At 48.7% G+C, this 19,649-nt stretch overlaps 1 protein-coding gene across 3 annotated transcripts; it reads left to right on the forward strand.

Moving 5' to 3' along the window:
- Window positions 1–4,870: 4,870 nt before the first annotated feature.
- POGK (pogo transposable element derived with KRAB domain) lies at window positions 4,871–18,187 on the forward strand. 3 transcript variants are annotated; one of them, XM_074349748.1, is made up of 6 exons: window positions 4,871–5,022; window positions 6,515–6,648; window positions 10,595–10,721; window positions 11,478–11,576; window positions 12,989–14,472; window positions 16,316–18,187. In XM_074349748.1, exons 2-5 carry the CDS (start codon window positions 6,517–6,519, stop codon window positions 14,458–14,460), a joined length of 1,830 nt encoding a protein of 609 aa, XP_074205849.1. In that variant the 5' UTR covers window positions 4,871–5,022; window positions 6,515–6,516; the 3' UTR covers window positions 14,461–14,472; window positions 16,316–18,187. The 3 variants fall into 3 exon arrangements, with proteins under 3 accessions (XP_074205849.1, XP_074205850.1, XP_074205851.1); XM_074349749.1 differs by lacking the exon at window positions 4,871–5,022 and adding an exon at window positions 5,070–5,217; XM_074349750.1 differs by lacking the exons at window positions 4,871–5,022; window positions 6,515–6,648; window positions 10,595–10,721 and adding an exon at window positions 12,692–12,823.
- The last annotated feature ends 1,462 nt before the right edge of the window (window positions 18,188–19,649 follow it).

Below are 19,649 nucleotides of genomic sequence, written 5' to 3' on the forward strand. Positions count from 1 at the left end.
GCTGATGTGGATTCCAAAGCACGTGGACTCTTCCTGTTGGCAATAAAGACACCAGCATCTCAGTCTCTCGTTAGCAAACTGTCTCCTTCTGAGCTCCTAGCAAATCTTGGCTGGTAGTAGTGACATTCAGAGAAGACTGACCGACAAGTTAGCTTTCAGCTACTCCTCTAAATTCTCTAAATTCACTCCTTACATCAAAATTTGGACACCTAACGGATAAACAGTGTCATCCATTTATCACTTCACTGGATCATCTTTACTGAGTTACATTTCAGTGTTATTCCCTCCACTTTTCCTAAGAAGCAACCATATTCAGGAGTTACATGTGTGTCAGGAGAATCTCACGTGACTTTTATTCTTTCCCATGAGTCGAAATTTTCTTTTTCCCTCATAAGAAAAGAAGTTTTTGTCTGACATGGAATGGGCTTAGAAGTGGTTGTTCCTGTCCTCCCAAGAAAGAAAGCTGAATAGACTGAAAATCAACAACCTTTCTTAGCTCCGTGAGAAAACTGAGGTCACAAGGCAAGTCGTCACTGAAAATTATAGAGAGGCAGGTGAACACAGAGTCACAGCTTCCTGGGAGCAGAAGCCCACTGCTGGAGCCAGTATGGGCAGAAAGGCTTGCTGGAAGCGCAGTGTGGACCTGCTATAAGTTACAAATCCCAGGAGCCCCATCTTAGCGGAGCCTTAAACATTCATAAGATTTACCTTCAGGAGCCCCTCTGGGTCCTCAGAGTAGAGATCAGAGAAAATTACCCTCATGTTTCTCACAAGGGGAGAGGACAAGTAGCTATTTTGAAATAAGTCCATAGCATTCTGTTCCTTTTAACAAAATCCTGCCCTCAAGAGAAACTATTTAACCAGAGCCTAACCAGCTTAGGTTTTACCAGAGCCCAGCTGACCTGAGGAAAGGGAAATAACCAGCTCCAGCCTTCTCGTCCTGTGTGACTTCAGGGGGAAGGAGTGCGACAGACGCTGGGGAGCATCTGAGAGGGTCAGAGCACTCTTTTCACGGCTCATTAAAAGACTGAGACCTAATCGCGGGATCCTAGAATGCTTCTCCTCCCCCGGTATCTTAGCATCGCATCATTTGGGCTCCTAATAACAGAGTCAGCAGAAAAGCAAATAAAAAATAGGTATTTGTGATCAATTGCTATGAGTTATTGGTCCCAATTCTTTATGCCCCTGTGGTTCTTCACACTCACACGCTTGCTACGGCTTCAAGGTACGCAGGGTGCATGTGTCTCTGCCCCTTGACTTGGGGCTTGGCTACGTGACTGGCTTTGGCCAATGGGATAATAGTAAATAAGTGAAGAGTGAAATCTGCTTGTACGGAGGGTCTTGCCCTCTTGTGTTCCTGTCATCCACCACGAGAAGAGTTCCCTTCCGGGAGCTGCTGCCCCTTCAATCTGGAACCCAAAGCAAATACACATGGGCACACCTTGGCCTGGCCCATAAGCTGCAACCACGTGCAGCCAACCCACTGCCTGAAGCCCAGCTACCCAGGGAAGCCCAGCGGAGGTCAGCTGAACAATAGTTGACATGCAGGTCTGTGAGCATAAAAACTAATGCTTGTTTTTGCAAGACACTGAGTTTTGGAGTATGTGTGGTACAGCAAAAGCTGACCAATACAGAAGTTTGTAGCTAGAAGTGAGCTGCTGCTGTAACAAAAATGTAAAAATATATTTGGGACTGAGAAGCAAGTGGCCAAGAAACTGTTATAAGCTGGAAAAATGATGGCCTATGTTATGCAGTAGTAAGATATTTGATAAAATTGTCACCTGCAATTATTGAAACATAACGTACCTAATGAAATGAGGAACAAAGTTTTAAGCTGGACTGTTGGCTGTGGACTAGCCACTACTAGCTACATTTGACAAAAGTCCTAGGGCAAAGAGAGCTAGGAAATGAGCTTAGGGGGAAAAAAAAAACTGGCCAGATTTCAAGCAGAGATTAGAGGGACTATGGAGATCACAGAAATTGCAGAGTTGGGGAAATGGAACTATTTCTCTTCAAATCACAGGAGTGGCTATTAAAACACAGCCTTGAGAAAAGGACCAAATCAAAAGTATAGCTCTTTATAAGCCCTTGGAAAGGACTAAGGGAGCACAGAGCAGATCCTTCCAGCTGCACAAAAGGACCACTAGAAATACAAAAAACCTTGGCCCAGGAGCCTGAAGGGCCCCCAGATTTCCTTTTCCGTGTCTAAAGAGAGCCGTATTCCCAAAAGAGTGGTAGGTGTTGCTTTGGGCACATGATACAGATTGTAATCAAATACTTAGAAAACTCACCAAGTTTTTAGGAGAACTGTGTGGGCAAAAGTCACCTTACAAACCTGGACTATTAAAAAAAAATTCTGAGTCTGTTCAAGATGTAGAAGGATGTGTGGGAGTCTGTATTTTAAAGACAGGGAGCAGGTTGAGAAGGCTGCTCTGCCACCAAGAAGGGCATATTCCTCCATGGCCTCTTCAGAAGAGGCTAAGGAGAATGACGGACAGTCATTCCGTGAAGAACGTGAACTTTGGAGTCACTTCCAGGGGCAGAACCAAGGGACATTCCCTGCCCCCAGGACAGGGGGATCTGACAACACTTATGGAGGGGCTTTCAGAATTGCTAGGAATATGACGGCTCAGCCTGTCACTCCTCCTCCTTTCAAATCAACGTGTTCCTTGTGGTTATCCGGTCCCTGCGCCACCATCCTACCTAGGGGTGGGGAGAGGGATAACTTGCCTTCTGAGTTCATAGGTCTCCTGATCAAGTGGACCTGATGGAAGTCATGAAAATCTGGACTTTGAACTGATGTTGTGATTTAGATGAGACTTGTGAGGGATCTTGGAATGGGTGTGAGTGTATTTTGCATGAGGGAAGGTCGTGAATAATTTTAGATCGAATCACTGGTTCCAATTATTGACTCCCTTGTGGTAGTACCATACACTGACACCTACTATGGATTGACTTGGCCCCTAAAAATTCACGTGTTGAAGCCCTGACCCCCAGTGTGACTGTCTTTGGACACTGAGTCTTTGGGAGGTAATTAAGTTTAAATGAGGTTATAAGAGTGGGCCCCTAATCCAGTAAGACTAGTGGCCTTATAGGAAGAGAAAGAGAGGAAGAATTCTCACTCTCTATCCACATATAGCATTGAAGAAAGTCCCCGTGAACACGCAGTGACATGGAGGTCACCTACAAGCCAAGAGAAGAGGCCTCAGAATGAAACCTACTTTGCCAGCATCTTGATCTTGGACTTCCCAACCTCTAGAACTGTGAGAAATAACTGTCTTCTTGTTTAAGATATCCAGGCTATGGTATCTTGTTAAGGCAGCCTGAGCAGACTGAGACAACACTCTTACCATGGCCTCCTGGTGGGCAGAGAGTGTTTCTCCAGGTCTTGACTTTGGGCCTGGCCATGTGACTTGCTTTGACTAATAAGATGTTAGGGGATATCATATGAGTAGAGGATTGACATGTACTTACACAGCATGGCTTGCCTCTTATGCTCAAGTGATCCCTCCAGCCTGGTCCTTCCCCACAAAATCCAGTGGTTTACATAAAAAGTATTTAATTTCATGTTTACTGGTCTTTAGGTCAACTATGGGTCAGATGATCTAGGCTGGGCTCCACTGGCAGCTCTTCTGCAGGCAGAGAATTGGTTGGGAGTGGTTCCAGGCTCTGGGTTGAGTTAAGGTCAGCTCCCCACGTTGTCTGAAGACCAGGCTCAAGGAGCAGCTACCCAGGAGAAACTCTTCATAGCCACTCATAGAAGCATCAGAGGCAAGCCCCACTGTGCAAGCACAGGTCAATTCTCTGCTCACATTCCGTCCACTAACATCCCACTGCTGTGCAGCAAAAGCTGACAACGACATTACTTGAATTTTGAGACCACATTTCCTCAAACAATGCTGTTGTCCCTCTACCCTTGATATCTCTTCTTCGTAAATTTCTGTCCACTGATCCCCTCACTCTGCTGTGGGCTATAATTCCCCAGATCATCTTTGCCGGATTCAGAATTGAGCAGGGTAACTCTCCTCCATTGAGATGGTCTTGTCAGCTGTCTCAAAAATCCTGAATAAAGTCCTACTTTTTCGCTTTAACAAGTGTCAGTATAATTTCTTCTTTAATGAGTTTCCAACAAAAACCCAAACCCAGGATCTCGTTTCTGGAATGAGAAGGGCTTGAGGCCTTCTCCGCTCACTTTTATTGTATTGTCCACAGAGCTGCAAGCAAACAAATCCTTTGAACATTCTGGAGAAGACCATTCTATACAGTTACTTCCTCCACAGCATGACATTCTTGGGATGTAACAAGGCAATAACTAAGAAAAGCAGGAAGTTCCTTCTCCGTGTATATTACATACGAAGTTCTGAATATATGCCTGCCAGGATACCAGCAGGCTTCCCGAAAGATCCCAGACCCTTCCTCACCTTCCTCCACTCCTTCGCTGGTGATCTCTTCAGAACGCATTCCTTGAAGCGTGGCGAGTGCCTTGAGTGCTCAGCCAAGCAAGTGCAAAGCACTGGTTCATGCAAATGAGCACAGGAACGCGTACACCCAGGTTACACTCAGTTCAAACATAAATCCAGGCTCTTCCTGCCTCATCTATGCCGAGGTCGCACCGGCGCGCCGGACGCCGACAGAGAGGGAGCAGAGAGGGCAGAAGGCACGACTGTCCAGGCCGGCAAGGTGGAGCCGGGCGGAGGGTCGGGAGCTCCGCCGGGAGGAGCGCGCGGCGCAGACCGGCCGGAAGCCACGCCGGGAGGAGGGTCGGGAGCTGGCGCGGGCGCCGTCCCCCCGGCGCCGCCGAGGCCTGCTGACATCAGCCGCGCTCCTCCCCTCGCCTCCCAACACCCTCAGCTCCCGGCCGGACCCTCCCTCCTCCCACCACGTGTCCTCCCCGCTCCCTCCCGAGGGGCCGCGCGCACTGGAAGCCGGAGAGACGGAAAGGATGGCGCTGTGACAGCCGGGCCGGAGCCCTTGGCGTCTCCACCCGCGGCCCCGGCCCGCGCCCCGGCGCTCGGCCCGGCGGTGAGTGCGCGCGGGCGGGCGGAGCGGGGGCGGGGACCGGGGGCGGCGCGGCCCCTCCCGCGGGCCCTGGGCGGCTCGGCCGCGGCGGGGACGGGGGCGGGGGCGCCTAGGCTGCAGCTGCAACCGCCGCCGCCGCCGCCTTTGTTGCGGGCCCGCCGGGGGAGGCAGGCGGCGCCGGCCCCGGCAGCTCGGCAGGTGCGCTGGGGCCGGGAGCGGGCCAAGCGGGGAGGCGGGCTGGGCCGGGCGCGGGCAGGGGGGCGGCGGGAGCGCCCCCGGCGCGGGGCCGCGGAGAAAGGGAAATGGGACAAGATGGCTGGAGAAACCCGAGCGCGCCCGGGGGCGCGGCGGCGGCGGGCGGGGCGCCGGGCAGCGGGGGTGGGCGGCGGCGGCCGGAGCTGCGGGCACCTCTTCGCCGGCACCCACCTCCGCCGCGGGTCGGCGCGCCCCACCCTCTCCGCAACCTCCCTCCAGGGAGCCGGCGGGATAGGCCATGGCCAAGTTCGGCCCCAGCTTTAGAGATCTGAAGCCTGTTCCGCCCGCCCCAGACCTATTCCTGCCGCATTCGCCTGTCCTTCTTGGAAATATCGAAGAAGTGACTTTGAATTCTCGAAGGATTTTTCTTTGGAAGCCCCGGAGGATGCGGTCGACAAGATGCACATTCACTCCACACCCAGGAATTGCCCGTGCCCCTAGAGGGCAGGAGCGCGGCCCATTGTACTGGTCAAGGAGTTCAACGAAAGAGAATTTGCGGCCCAGAGGCATCGAGTTATTTCCCGGTGGGGATAGGCCCCCAGAGCCTGGCCCCAGCTGATTTGTGCACCTTCTTGGGTATCCAGGCGTTAGCCCTCACGAACCGTCACTGATTCCTGGGCTTGGAAAGTCACTTAAGGCAGAACGACTCGAACTTCTGACCAGGCTCATGGACAGAACCTTTGAATTTGGAAGATCCAGGGGATGGGTATTCTGGGCCAACCAACCTCCTGATGCTGAACTGGCCTGTAGGAACAACCCCGTTGTGCAAGTGCTCTGTTTTCAAACACCTTCCTTGATAGGAAGCCAACACCCCTGTCTAGCTGCTGATTCCATGTTTGGGTGGCACTAGCCGTGAAAAAGTTCTGCCTCCCCATGCACTCTTCGAAACCTCTTCTCGGAATGTTTACCCACCCGCCTGTTCTGCCCTTGGGTCTTTACAGAACCAGTCTGGTCTCTCTTCCCAGATGGCTTTTTAAATATTTGAAGGCAGCCAGGTATGCTATCTGCCTGCACCCCTTCTTATCATAATTAAATATGTCACCTTCCAGCTTCCTGGTGCTTTCCCCAGAGCCCCTACTCCCCAGGCCTGACTCTGTCCCCTTCCTTCAGGATCCAGCCATACTGTGCTTGGGGCTGAAAAGGTTTGTGTAGGCTGAGCTGCCCTCCCCTCGCCATCACAGACTTTGCAGATGAAGAGTTCACACTAGCCTGATTTTTCTGAAATGAATCTTGCTTGCAGAGATGGAGTCCACAGCCTACCCTCTTAATTTGACCCTGAAAGAAGAGGAAGAAGAAGAAGAGATTCAGAGCCGGGAGCTAGAGGATGGCCCCACAGACATGCAGAAAGTCCGAATCTGCTCAGAGGGTGGATGGGTAAGTAAGAAGGTTTGGGGTCCACTCTCGGCTGTCGGGCAGGCCTGGGAGCCAGGCTTGTGTTAAGTCTTCTCCTCAGGCAGACGTAGGAAGTAAAAATAGTCTAGCCCAGCCTGGTGTATGTGCATTCCTGAGAAAACAGTCCTGTAGCTTTAAAAGGCACAGTGAAGAATGGAGGAACTGGTTATGGGAACAGTCCCCCTTCAGCCACATAGCTTATCGCCAACAAGATTGGAAGTCCAGGAGGCCACGACTGCATCTCTCCTGTGCCCCTGGATTCCCTGTATCCTACTCAGTGCCAGGCATATCGTGGACACCAGCTAAATGTCTGCTGACCTATGTTAAAGAAAAATTACTCTGACACTTGTTCAGATGATAAGGAAGACCATTCAGGACTATTTGAGAGAGGTTTCAAGACTGTCACAATAAAGGAGAGAGGTGATGCGCAACAGTAAACACGAAGTGGGGATTTATGGCCAAAGAGCAGAGTGGAGGGCTCAGCAGGTGGAAAATTACCAAGAGGAGACATCAAGGGTGGGGGGTTCTTTCTAAACTGACTTAGGATTCTGGCTAAAACTGGGCTGGGTGTGCTGAGGACAGGAGGGGAGCCAAGATGGAGGCCTGGTGGAGAAGAGGACTCAGTGGAGCCTAATTAAAGTTTGGGTGAAGACAGAGTCTTTGTCACCTACTGCTGGTTGAAAGGAACCATTTAAACTATTTAAGGAAGGCTTGGTGCACTGAGCTGACAGGAGGAGAGGATGAGGCGAGGCCAGTGGTTATGTGTGAAAGCCTCTTACAATAGTTCACACTGGAGAGGGCTGCCATCCAGCTGGCCTGGCTGGAAGAATTGGGTAGTAGCAGCAGTGAATAGGGAGCATATCCTAACAGAATCATGTGATGGAGTAAGAGCAAACTTATAAAAATGTAAACCCCACGAGGGGCTGTGTGCTACACTGAGTCTGAGTTCTCTCCTTACATGCCGAGGACGTCACCCTCAGGGCCGCTCTTTCTAAAGGGCCCTAGGGTTCACTCCAGCCACCATGCAGAGGCCTGAGTGGCTGGCAAGAAAGCACAGGCTGGGGAGCCAGACTTTCTAATAACTCTGTGACCTTGGGCAAGATACTTATTAGCCTGGTTTCCTCACCCATAACATTGCGGGAGAAGTCCCCCATCGCTATATTAAAGGATGCAATAAGAGAATGCATTTAGCCATGCCAGAGGGAGCACCCTCCATGGTTCCTGGCACACGTCAGGCACTCTGTCGGTGCACTGGGACCAGCCTCTACCCTCAGATCCCTGCCGGCTTTACTGGGTAGGTGTGTGGCCTCAGCGGTGTGCCTGGGTGGTGTGTGAGAAGATAAGTGTTGGAGGGCCCGCTTGCTGGGCCGAGCACATGAGCTGAAGGGAGAACACCTATCTGATGAGGCCTTGATCTTCTGCGGGGAGGGCCTAGGGCAGGGATCCAGGGCCCCTACCTGTGAGGCTGAGCCAGGGTGTCTGGGGGTTGGACACTGCTGCCTGCTTTCAGAGTTTTGCCAGGGGCCGGCCCTGTTTACCTTCTGCTGCACTCGGCCAGATAAAAGGCCTCTGTGGAGAGAGGAGAGGCCTGCGCGGGAGGGCCTGGCGGAAGGCTCGCTGATTCTCACAGAAGGTGGCTGTGAGGGGAATTTCTAAGCCGCTGCCCTGTGCACCTCTGGAGCATAATGTGGGCTTGTCTGAGGACCCTCCATGGCTCGATCAGAAATAGGAGATGAATCCAGCCCTGGCCTCCAGCTGCCTTCTCACCACTTCAGGGCTGCTGACAGTGGTACCACGCCTGGGACGTGTTACCTTCTACAAGTATCCATATCGATGGCCCCTCTGAAATGACAGGCATAGCAGGTCCTGTGTCCTGTTTTATCAGCAAAGGGAAAGCGACTATAAATAGGTATGGCCTAGATCTGGAATTTCCTAGGGAGAGAAAAGGCCAAAGGGAGAGTTGTTGAAAAGCCTGGGAAGTGGGAAGGGGTGGGATGGAAAATTCCTGGCCGACTGGCTTTCCAGATCATTGAAGGCTGAGCAGAGCCCAGAGACCAATTCATTCGTACCTCTTGGTATGTTACACTTGGGATTTTTGTCCATTCTAACTCCAAAGAGCAGGCTCAGTTTTGTGACAGTTGAATTTTAATGATTATTTGAAACGATTCCAAGTGGAACAAGAGAAGGGAAGTCCAGAGATTATTTGCTTAAATCTTGTACGCAGAAACATGTTTTTAAGGGATTACTATCTACCAGAAGTGTCCTCGGCTTAGGGAAACAAAACGGAGTAAGCCCAGGTTCTGCCCTCAGTGAGCCTACATTCTGGTGGAAGGAGCAGATACATAAGGCAAGAGGCACCCCCACAGCATCGAGCCCAGGACATTTCAGGGCACGCGGCCCGGCTTGGGGTGGGCTTCCTGGGAAGCAGGACGTCTGGGCTGAGTCCAGGAAGGTGGGTGGGGGTCAGCCAGGCCAGGAATGGGGAGGACCTCTGAGGCAGCGGGGATCCATATGCGGAGACACGGAGGGTCAGAGACACGGAGATTTGTTCAGGGAACTGCGGGCAGCGGAGGACCCCTGAGCACGGGAGGTGGGAGTAGGGGCGAGAGCGCTGGTCACCAGTGAGACCACTCTGTCCTTGTAAGGCCGGGAGCCTTGAAGTTAGATAGCACTAGGTCCCAATCTCAGCCCTCCCATTTATTGGCTGTGTGACTTTGGACCAGAAACAGGACTGCTCTGAGCCAGTTTCCTCCTTGATGAAATGGAGTTGTTGGGGAAAATAAATGAAGTAGTTCCAGGGCCTTCCCTAGGAAGTTCTCCCTATGTGGAAGGGGCCGTCAGGGTGAGGAGGGACGAGGTGGGCTTGGGGAATCAGGAAAGGCCAGGACATCTAAATGATTGATGGCCAGATACCTAAAGAAGCTGCAGACTGTGCACTGAACTTTTCTAAGCTGATGAGAAATATTACTGTGATCCCCTGCACTCCTGAGTCAGCCACGGGGGATAGCTCTGAGAGCAGCCGTCCACTGATCCCTCACCACTGAACACGATGAGCTTTGGAGTAGGAATTTTTTTGTTTCCATGGAGGTACTGGGGGTTGAACCCAGGATTTTTAATGACCGAAAGAAAACATAGTAAAAAGAAAAGCAAATAATTGAGCAAGAGGAAGTTGGTCTGCGTGATTTGGCTGCATCCAGCCTCCCAGGTGCCCCCTTCCACTGGGGGCGGGGAGGTGGGGGGAGACGGTTAGGGAGAGGGGAGCAGAGTGCCCTTCCCTGCCCTTAGGGCTTTGTGCTGTGTGTCCAGGCATCAAAGCAAACCAGTTTGCTCTAGTATCTCATTACATAAATTCAAGCTCTAATTAGTCCTTCTCTCCTCCTACTCATGCTCTTGTGGATTGGAAACGGCCGGATGAGGCCCTTTCTCTCACTGGCTCCTCCCTGGGCAGCTTTGGGTTCTGAGTCCAACGCTGGGGCTAGTTCCCCCGGAAATGGAGAATAGTGCCCAGGAAACCCCACCCCCACCCCGGCCTGAGGGTCTGTGACTGAGGGGGAGAGCAGGGTAGGGATGGGCATGTTGCAGGGGGAACTGTCTCAGGGTGCTTCCCTGAATGTGGTTGGTTCCAGCACTGGATGAGGGGTGAGCAGTGATGAGCTCTCCCTGTGATGTGATGGGATGTGATGTCCAGTGTCTCCTTACCTGGTTTTTGGTGGTGGGGAGTTTTATTCTCAAGGTGCCGCTCGCATTTGTGAACGGACGGGCACTCAGCAGGGCACGGGGGGACCTTGCTGGTGTCCGGGTTTTGCCTCTCAGATCCCTGTGAGTGATGTGTTCCTGGGTCCCAGCCCCTCGCCTGTGAGATGAAGGTGTGTGATCTGTGTCGGTGTGTGCCTGCGAGTCGCTGAGAAAGGCCTGTTCACTGTTGCAGGTGCCGGCCCTATTCGATGAGGTGGCCATATATTTTTCTGATGAGGAGTGGGAAGTTTTGACGGAGCAACAAAAGGCCCTCTACCGGGAGGTCATGAGGATGAATTATGAAACTGTCCTGTCCCTGGGTAAAGCTTTGTTTTCCTTTGTCTCCTAGAAGCTCTGAGCCCAGAGAATTGTTTCCATGTCTTCCCTGGTGTATCCAACACCCCTCTCTCTGGAACTTGGACTCTGTCCCCTCAATGCCTGTGCCCATTTAATTTCCTGTTTTTGATTTAGGCAGGATATAAATATTGTGTCTTTCTAGTTGGCAACTTGTGCCAGCTCTCAGGCCCATCCTCATTCAATCCAGGCATTCACATCAAAAAAAAGAAAAATTAAGACATAATCTAAAAAATGTCACCACGGGTCTGAAGCTGTGCTTCATGTGTTCCTTAGGCAGGAAGGCAGGCCTCCTTATTACCCTGTGAGCCTCAGAAGCTTGGGGACATAATCCAAAGACTCCTTGCTTCCTTCCCCACATTGATATCCATATTATTAGAATGTTAACCATTTAGACGGATTTTCCCATTTGCTCATACAGGTAGCAGAACATTCATTAGATCAGTGGCTGCATCCACCCACTTCCCTGCTAGATGCAGTTCTTTTTTTTTTGGTTGTTGCAGGTGATCCATAAATTCCCTTGGACAGACATAGTCCAATCATAATTTTTCTTTAAGTATCCCTGAGCCCTTTCCCCTGCCTTTCATAAATCTCCATATTGAGAAGACCCTGGTGGGGTGAGAGTGGAGGGGAGGGTTCCTTAAGTATTATAAAGTATTTATTTTGGCAGTGCTCCAGGACCGCAACACACAGCCGTTACCTGTTTTATTTCCTATAAACAGAATTCCCATTCCCTAAGCCCGACATGATCACTCGGTTGGAAGGGGAGGAGGAATCTCATCATTCTGACGACTGGCAGCTCCAAGGAGGAACTTTTGCAGGTACTATGATTCACCCAATCCAGCATCCAGCCAGTGGGGAATGATGAAGATGGATTTTAAGTTTCCATGTACGTTCTGTGGGGTATTAAGAAGTTTCAAAATCTCTTTCCTGTGCTGTGTGACCTTAGGCAACTTCATCCACCTCTCTGAGCCTTCATGTCTTCATCTGACTTTGGGTAATATAAATCTCAACGTGCACCCTTGTGATGGAGTTGAAGCAAATTGAAGTTTGTATGGTGTTGGTCCAGCACACATCCTGGGTGCCTTGGTAGCATACTGTACACTTTGAAAACTAAGGGAGATAGTGTGGCAAAGCATGCACCCCAGGTTATTTACTTGTCCTGTCCTTTTCTTTTTGGATAGAAAGAGCAACAGCAGTTATAGTACACATTTGAGCAAATATGTCTAAGAGGCACATGGTCTTTTATCAAGAAACATAGTTATAAGGGTAGGAGTTGGATAAATACAGCTTCCAAACAGCCAGAGTGGTTTTATTTGCCTTCTCTCTGTGATCATTTAAAATGCCATATTTCATTAATTCTAAGACACATTTTTTTCCCTCACCATTTTAACATCTCTGCAATTGAGAATGCCCCTTAAAATTGATAGCATGTTTTAGTTTAATTAGTGGCATTTTTTTTCTTTTTGTTTGTTTTTTTAATGGAGGTACTGAGGATTGAACCTAGGACCTTATGCATGCATGCTAAGCATGCGCTCTACCACTGAGCTATTACTCTCCCACTAAATTTTTTTTCTGTAATGGCATACGGTGGTGCATCTTGCAATGTGTAGCATCTTAGGTTTGGTGAGATATGGTAATTTCCCTGAGACACGTTCCATTTCTGTGACCACCTTCTACATAGAAACATACAATGAAACCCAGCTCTAACACTGGTATGCAGGAACCAGTTTTCTGCCTTATAAGCTTTGCTAAGTGTGGTAGTACTGTAGATTTTCTTGGTTTAAAGGATGTGATTCATCCCATGATAATCCAAATTCTGTACTATTATGTGTAGAATGGGCTGTATTGGGCTTCTCATCCAGGTAAAGGTTATTTTGACTGAAGCATGGCCCAGAAAATTAGTATGAGATCCAAGCTTGGTGCCTGTGTTCAGTTTCCAGCTCTGCCATTTTCTGGCTCAGCCACCTTGATGCATTACTTCATTACCCTAGACTCAGCTGCAAAGAAGTAGCAGAGAAACAGTCGTGAGAATTTGATGTGGTAATCCATGGGAATTGGCACATGGGTAAGGATTTCGGAAGTGTTACATGTTATTAAACCTACTGCTTCTAGTAAACCTCAGATTAAGGTATTCCTGGTATTTCGAACCCCCCCCCCCCAAATCAGGGAGTGAGCTGGAAATCATTTTACTTACTGGTACTATCTTCGCTCCTCCTTGTCTGTCTGCCAGAAAACGAAGACTCCGACGTGAAGCCTCCAGATTGGGCAGGCCCGATGAACGCGGCCTCCCAGTTTCCCCAGCCTCAGCACCTGGACGGCTTTGGCCTCCGTATGCCCCGGGACATCACAGAGCTGCCCGAGTGGGGCGAGGGGTACCCCTTCTACATGGCCATGGGCTTCCCCGGGTACGACCTGTCGGCCGACGACCTGGCCGGGAAGTTCCAGTTCAGCCGGGGCATGCGCCGCAGCTACGATGCCGGGTTCAAGTTGATGGTGGTGGAGTACGCCGAGAGCACCAACAACTGCCAGGCGGCCAAGCAGTTCGGCGTGCTGGAGAAAAACGTCCGCGACTGGCGCAAGGTGAAGCCGCAGCTGCAGAACGCCCACGCCATGCGGCGCGCCTTCCGGGGCCCCAAGAACGGGCGCTTCGCTCTGGTGGACCAGCGAGTGGCGGAGTACGTCCGCTACATGCAGGCCAAAGGGGACCCCATCACCCGGGAGGCCATGCAGCTGAAGGCGCTCGAGATCGCCCAGGAGATGAACATTCCAGAGAAAGGGTTCAAGGCCAGCCTGGGTTGGTGCCGAAGAATGATGCGAAGGTATGACTTGTCTCTGCGGCATAAGGTGCCGGTGCCCCAGCAGCTGCCCGAAGACCTGACGGAGAAGCTCGTCACTTACCAGCGGAGCGTCCTGGCTCTGCGCCGGACGCACGACTACCAGGTGGCTCAGATGGGAAATGCAGACGAGACGCCCATTTGCTTGGAGGTGCCATCGAGGGTGACTGTGGACAACCAGGGTGAAAAGCCGGTCTTGGTCAAGACGCCCGGCAGGGAGAAACTGAAAATCACAGCCATGCTGGGAGTCTTGGCTGATGGGAGGAAGTTACCTCCATACATCATTCTGAGGGGCACGTACATCCCCCCGGGGAAGTTCCCCAGTGGCATGGAAATCCGCTGCCACCGATATGGCTGGATGACGGAGGACTTGATGCAGGACTGGCTGGAAGTGGTGTGGAGGCGGAGGACGGGCGCAGTGCCCAAGCAGCGGGGGATGCTGATACTGAACGGCTTCCGGGGCCACGCCACCGATTCGGTGAAGAGCTCCATGGAGAGCATGAACACCGACATGGTCATCATCCCGGGGGGCCTGACCTCGCAGCTGCAGGTGTTGGACGTGGTGGTCTACAAACCGCTGAATGACAGTGTCCGGGCCCAGTACTCCAACTGGCTCCTAGCGGGGAACCTGGCACTGAGTCCCACCGGGAACGCCAAGAAGCCCCCCCTTGGGCTCTTTCTGGAGTGGGTCATGGTGGCGTGGAACAGCATCTCAAGTGAATCCATTGTTCAGGGCTTCAAGAAGTGCCACATCTCCAGCAACTTGGAAGACGAAGATGATGTGCTGTGGGAGATCGAGAGCGAGTTGCCAGGAGGAGGGGAGCCGCCCAAAGAGTGTGACGCGGAGAGCCTGACCGAGAGCAACTGAGGGAAAGCCAAGGTAACCAGTCGGGAGTAAAGGCCCGGCGCCTTCCCCCAGGGACAAGTTGGGTTCCACAAACACCTTTTCTCTTGCCCCTATTTCCCTCTGTATCCTAGAACTCTTTGAGCCGGCAGCACAGTGCTGTATGTAACGGTCATGAGCGTCTTCTCCTTCATGTGAAACTTTGGCTGCTTCGCTTATTGCCTGGGTATTTTGCTCTGAGGCCTGGGCCCAGAAGCACTTGTATAATGTGTAAAAAGAACAAAGAGTGGGCTGCCAGAATGTTTCATCTGAGAGCCCTGATGCTGAAAGTATTTGGGCCGGGAGGAGCGTTGTCTGACATGGCTCCATCAACAAAAAAGTTTTGTCTGAATAGCCAGCTTTTTTCTTCCCCGTATAAATCTTGCTGAACATTCAGGGCCAGTGGGTGGGTGTACCTGATCCACGTGGAACAGTTTTGCCCACTTTGGCTGACCTGTAGGGCCGTGACATGAGGACAGGTGTGCCTTTGGACTGTGTCCTCTGGGTCTCAGGTCTCCGTTTTGGGGTCGTCTGCAGTAGCCGAGTGGGAAATGAAAGAAATAGCTTATGCTCGCTTTTCCCTAGGAATTCAAAAATGTTTTTTAAAACATTATTTTGATGACATTCACATGGAGTGAGCAATTATAGTAATTTCTCATAGTCCACAGACATCTGAAGGATGATATTATTAAATTGAAACTTTGCATCAAAAGACAAAAAACCACAAACCAGGGTGCTTATCCAGGACCACAGAGCGTAAAGTCGAGGACTGAGGACAATTAGGGTCTGGAATTTTCAAAGTTGAGTGTAGAAGGGCTTTAAAAGGAAGCGGGGAGTTGGGGACTAGCAGACAACACTAGAGCGTGAGCCTCCCCACCTTGCACACACCCCATGAGAGTGGAGAATGAGCACATACAGTGGGCGACATTCAGAGAGAACAGACCCAATTTCATTGTACCTTCTTGTTCTCATTTCCCTACTTGTCACTTCCTCCAGACACACTGTTTATTATGAAGAGAGAGCATTCCGTCTTTTATAGAGGACCTAAAGTATCTCGACACGCTTTTCTTTCCTTTAAAGTGTAATTAGGTGTTTCCATCCTACCCTCTCCAAATGAAGTGCTAAGAGAAATCTTCTGTCACCCCCCGCCTGTATGCTGTATAAGTTGAAGAGTGACTTTTGTCCCCTTCCCTGCCCCCAAATCAAATTGTACACCTGTCACTGAACCCTATTGTAATTCTGAGATCCCCAGAATTACGGAGTCAAGGACTGCTTACCATTACATTCAAAATTACCAAAAGTGCTTCTTTTTCCTCTCATGTCCTCTACTCTTTCACTCCATGAATTCAGCCTCCCTTTTGTGTTAAATATACTGCCTCCACTGGGTATCGAACTTTGAATTATAGTGAATTTTTATCTTTTTACTTTTTTTCCCCCCTCTCCTTTTTAGATAACATTTTTGTGCATTTTTAATTTTCTAAGCTATTTGCTACCCCCAAAAGACTGAATCAAAAACTGCCCAAAGAGGAAAGGAAAAAAAAACAGTGCTAGGCTGCAGCTGTGAACGTAGGCATGTCCATCCAGTCCCATCCATGAGCTTTGGCTCATCTTGACAGCCACAGTTCTCCGTACACCTGCCCTTTTTTTTAGCTGAGGAAGTAAATAGAAGTAAACAGGTATTCTCAGTGAACAAGACATTTAGGAGGAGACATATGGGTATAAAACTGCCACTTCTCATCTGTTTGGAAATTTGACTCACGGGATAATTATGTTTGTTTAAAGTTACACAATGTCTAAAATCCAAAGGTTAATTCACACTTAGGTTCTCTCTGTTTTCCAGTAAATGAACTGTGTCTGGAACAGCTGGGGAGGAAAATCCTCAAGAAGATTCCTCAAAGTGTGGATGCACAGGGAGCAACAGGAAAGGGCCGTGGGGCCCGGAACCGCCCAGGCCTGGACAGCAGCCTGAGCGTCCCATCCTGGGACACGGCCCGGCCCCGCCCCACATCCCTGAGGTGTCAGAAAAGTCCAGGACCCTTAATCTCATCAAAGCCGTGACTAGAAAAGAAACTGCTTCTGCCTCATTTCTTGTTTTAGAGATTACTCCATGTGTCCATCGGAAGAAACCTGTAAATAGGAATGAACAAAGGTATTTCCTGGCGAAGAGACCATTTGTTCAGCACCAACAAGCGACTCAGACAGGCCCAACTCCGCCAGTTCCTTTCTGTGGAGAGAACCCCAAGTAAATGTTTTCTTCTGCCCTTCAAAATGCTTCCATCCGTAGAACCTGTCCCCACACAGGTCGAGACTACAGAAAAGGCTTTGTGGACTTGGTCATTGATGCACACCTGCTACTTACACATTTTCTCTTTTGGAAAAATGAGATGCTAATGATCACAAAATTCAGACATACTGGCCTGGTGCCAGCAGATGGCTTTTCTAGAGACAGACTAGGTTAGTGTGGAAGATACAGGTTAAAATAAACTATGCTGTTTTATTTATCTTCCCAATCTGGTTGGCAGCTAGACTTTTTTAGGGTCTCACTTAATGGCCCTAATTTTCTTTATTATTATATTTAATGATAGGGTAGCATTTAGTGCCCAAGCTCTTCTGTTTCTCAGGCTGCCTGCAGAAGAAGTCACGATAAATTATCTGCTGTCTACATGGTACAAGGCTCATTGACTCATCTGATACCTGTTTTGTTAATTTCTTTAATATTTTTATCACAAGAGTGGTAAGAGGGCTTGGGCCTTCGGCCCTGCTGTTTCAAGACTTCTAATCTTCTGTCCTGCAGGAATAGGTGGGAGGTCTTTGAATTTTTACACTATAGTAATTTGCATTCCCACATAAGCTGGGTGTTAGGAAAACATTCCTTCAAAGCTATCTGTGCTACAGAAAATATGCCAGAACCTCATAGACAAAGCCATTGCTAGAAATGTCATTCCAATGTCAAATCTGGATAACAGGCTACCGTAACCACTCTTCCCTCCTGTAGACCCAGCTCATTTGTATAACATACTCCTTTTGGCATCTTGAAACACCTATTTCTACTCAGGTACTCATTTACCTATTAGTGATTCACCTTCCTCCTTATTTAAAACCAGTTTTTCTCCAAGAGGGGAAGTTTCGCTTAACTTCTGATATCTGAATAACTTTAGATATTTGAATTATTTCCCCACCTGCTTTTACTGTAATCCTTGTCATCTCAAGTGGCATCCAAATCCAGCTACTGTTCATTCCAGAAGTTTTCATTCCCTCCTGTTCCTCTTAATTTATCCTCCACTGTCCTGGTTCCTGGCCCTTTTCCTCTCTATGTCCAATTTTACTTGCTTTGGGAGTTTAAAGGACTTTTATAAGACCTAATTTTGGGTTCCTGCATTGGAGCCATAGTTATCTTGCAGAGAAGAGTAGAAAATGGGTTCAACTCCTGTTTCATTCCACTGACACCTCCTTGAGTCTCATCGTCAGCTGATAGATGATGCCTTACAGGTTGCATAGCACTGGAACTTCCCTAGAGTAATGGCTCCACTGTCAGGGTTTTTCTGGGCTCATTCTTCCACTGACTTAATTATGATCTATGCCTAACAGAGCCCCAGTACGACTATTTTGCAGAACGGCTATTACCCTAGAATTACTAGAGCACATATTGAAACATAGTTGTACTCCCCAGTAGGTAGGAACTGACTCCAACAATAAACTTTGTTAATAAAGACCATAGGCTATGGTGGTTTTATTTATTGTTTACCTGCTAGCATTGTAAAAAAGTCACATTTCAGACTCTTGTTTACACTTTATTCTCCACTCAGTTTGGTGCCAATAGATTGCACCCTTGAATAAAAGGTCTGTTATGGGATGACAATGTAAGTGATGTTTATGTCTTTAAAGACGAAGAAAAATGTTATTTGTGTTTTTAAACTGGCTTTTAAAGGTGAGGGAAAGGGACCTGGCATAAATAGCTTTTTTCCCTCAGTCATGTTTGGATGCTACATTACCAAAATCACACGAAGGAAATCCATAAAGGGATATTAATTTTATTTATTTATTTATTTTTAATTGAAGTACGGTCAATTTATAATGTTAATTTCTGGTGTACAGTGTAATGATTCATATATGTACATACGTATATATGTTCCTTTTCATATTCTTTTTCATTATAGGCCATTACAAGTTACTGAATATAGTTCCCTGTGCTGTACAGTAGGACCCTGCTGTTTATTTTATATATAGTAGTTAGTATCTGCAAAGCCCAAACTTCCTATTTATCCCTTCTCCTGCTTTTCTCCCTGGTAACCATGTTTATTTTCTATGTCTATGAGTCTCCTTTGTAAATAAGTTCATTTGTGTCTTTTTTTTTTTAAGATTCCACAAATAAGTGATATCATATACTATTTTTCTTTCTTTTTCTAGCTTACTTAACTAAGTGTGACAATCTCCAGGTCCATCCATGTTGCTGCAAATGGCATTCTTTTTTATGGCTGAATAGTATTCCTGTGTGTGTGTGTGTACCACAGCTTGTTTATCCAGTCATCTGTCTATGGACATTTAGTTTGCTTCTATGTCTTAGCTATTGTAAATAGTGCTGCTGTAAACACTGGGGTACATGTATCTTTGAATTAGAGTTTCCTCCAGATATAGGCCCAGGAGTGGGATGGCTTGATCACAGGGTAAGTCTTATTTTCAGTTTTCTAAGGAATCTCCATACTGTTTTCTATAACGGCTGCACCAAACTGCACTCCTACCCACGGTGTAGGAGGGTTCTCTTTCTCTATACCCTCTCTAATATTTATTATTTGTGGACTTTTTAATTATTCTGACTGGTGTGAAGTGATACCTCATTGTAGTTTTGATGTACGTTTCTCTGATAGTGACATTGAACATTTTTTCATGTGCCTATTGGCCATTTGTATGTCTTCATTGGAGAAATGTTTGTTAGGTCTTACGCCTATTTTTGGATTGGACTGCTTTTTTGTTGTTATTGGGTTGTTATGAGCTGTTTGTATATTCTGGAAATGAAGGCCTTGTCGGTTGCATTGTTTGCAAATGTTTTCTCCCATTCTGCAGGTTTTCTCATTTTATTTATGGTTTCCTTTGCTGTGCAAAAGCTTGTAAGTTTAATTAGGTTCCATGTGTTTATTTTTGCTATTTCTGTTGCCTGGGTAGCCTGCAACTAGGAG

The sequence above is a fragment of the Camelus bactrianus genome, chromosome 21 (genome assembly GCF_048773025.1).
Source record: "Camelus bactrianus isolate YW-2024 breed Bactrian camel chromosome 21, ASM4877302v1, whole genome shotgun sequence".
NCBI lineage: Eukaryota > Metazoa > Chordata > Mammalia > Artiodactyla > Camelidae > Camelus > Camelus bactrianus.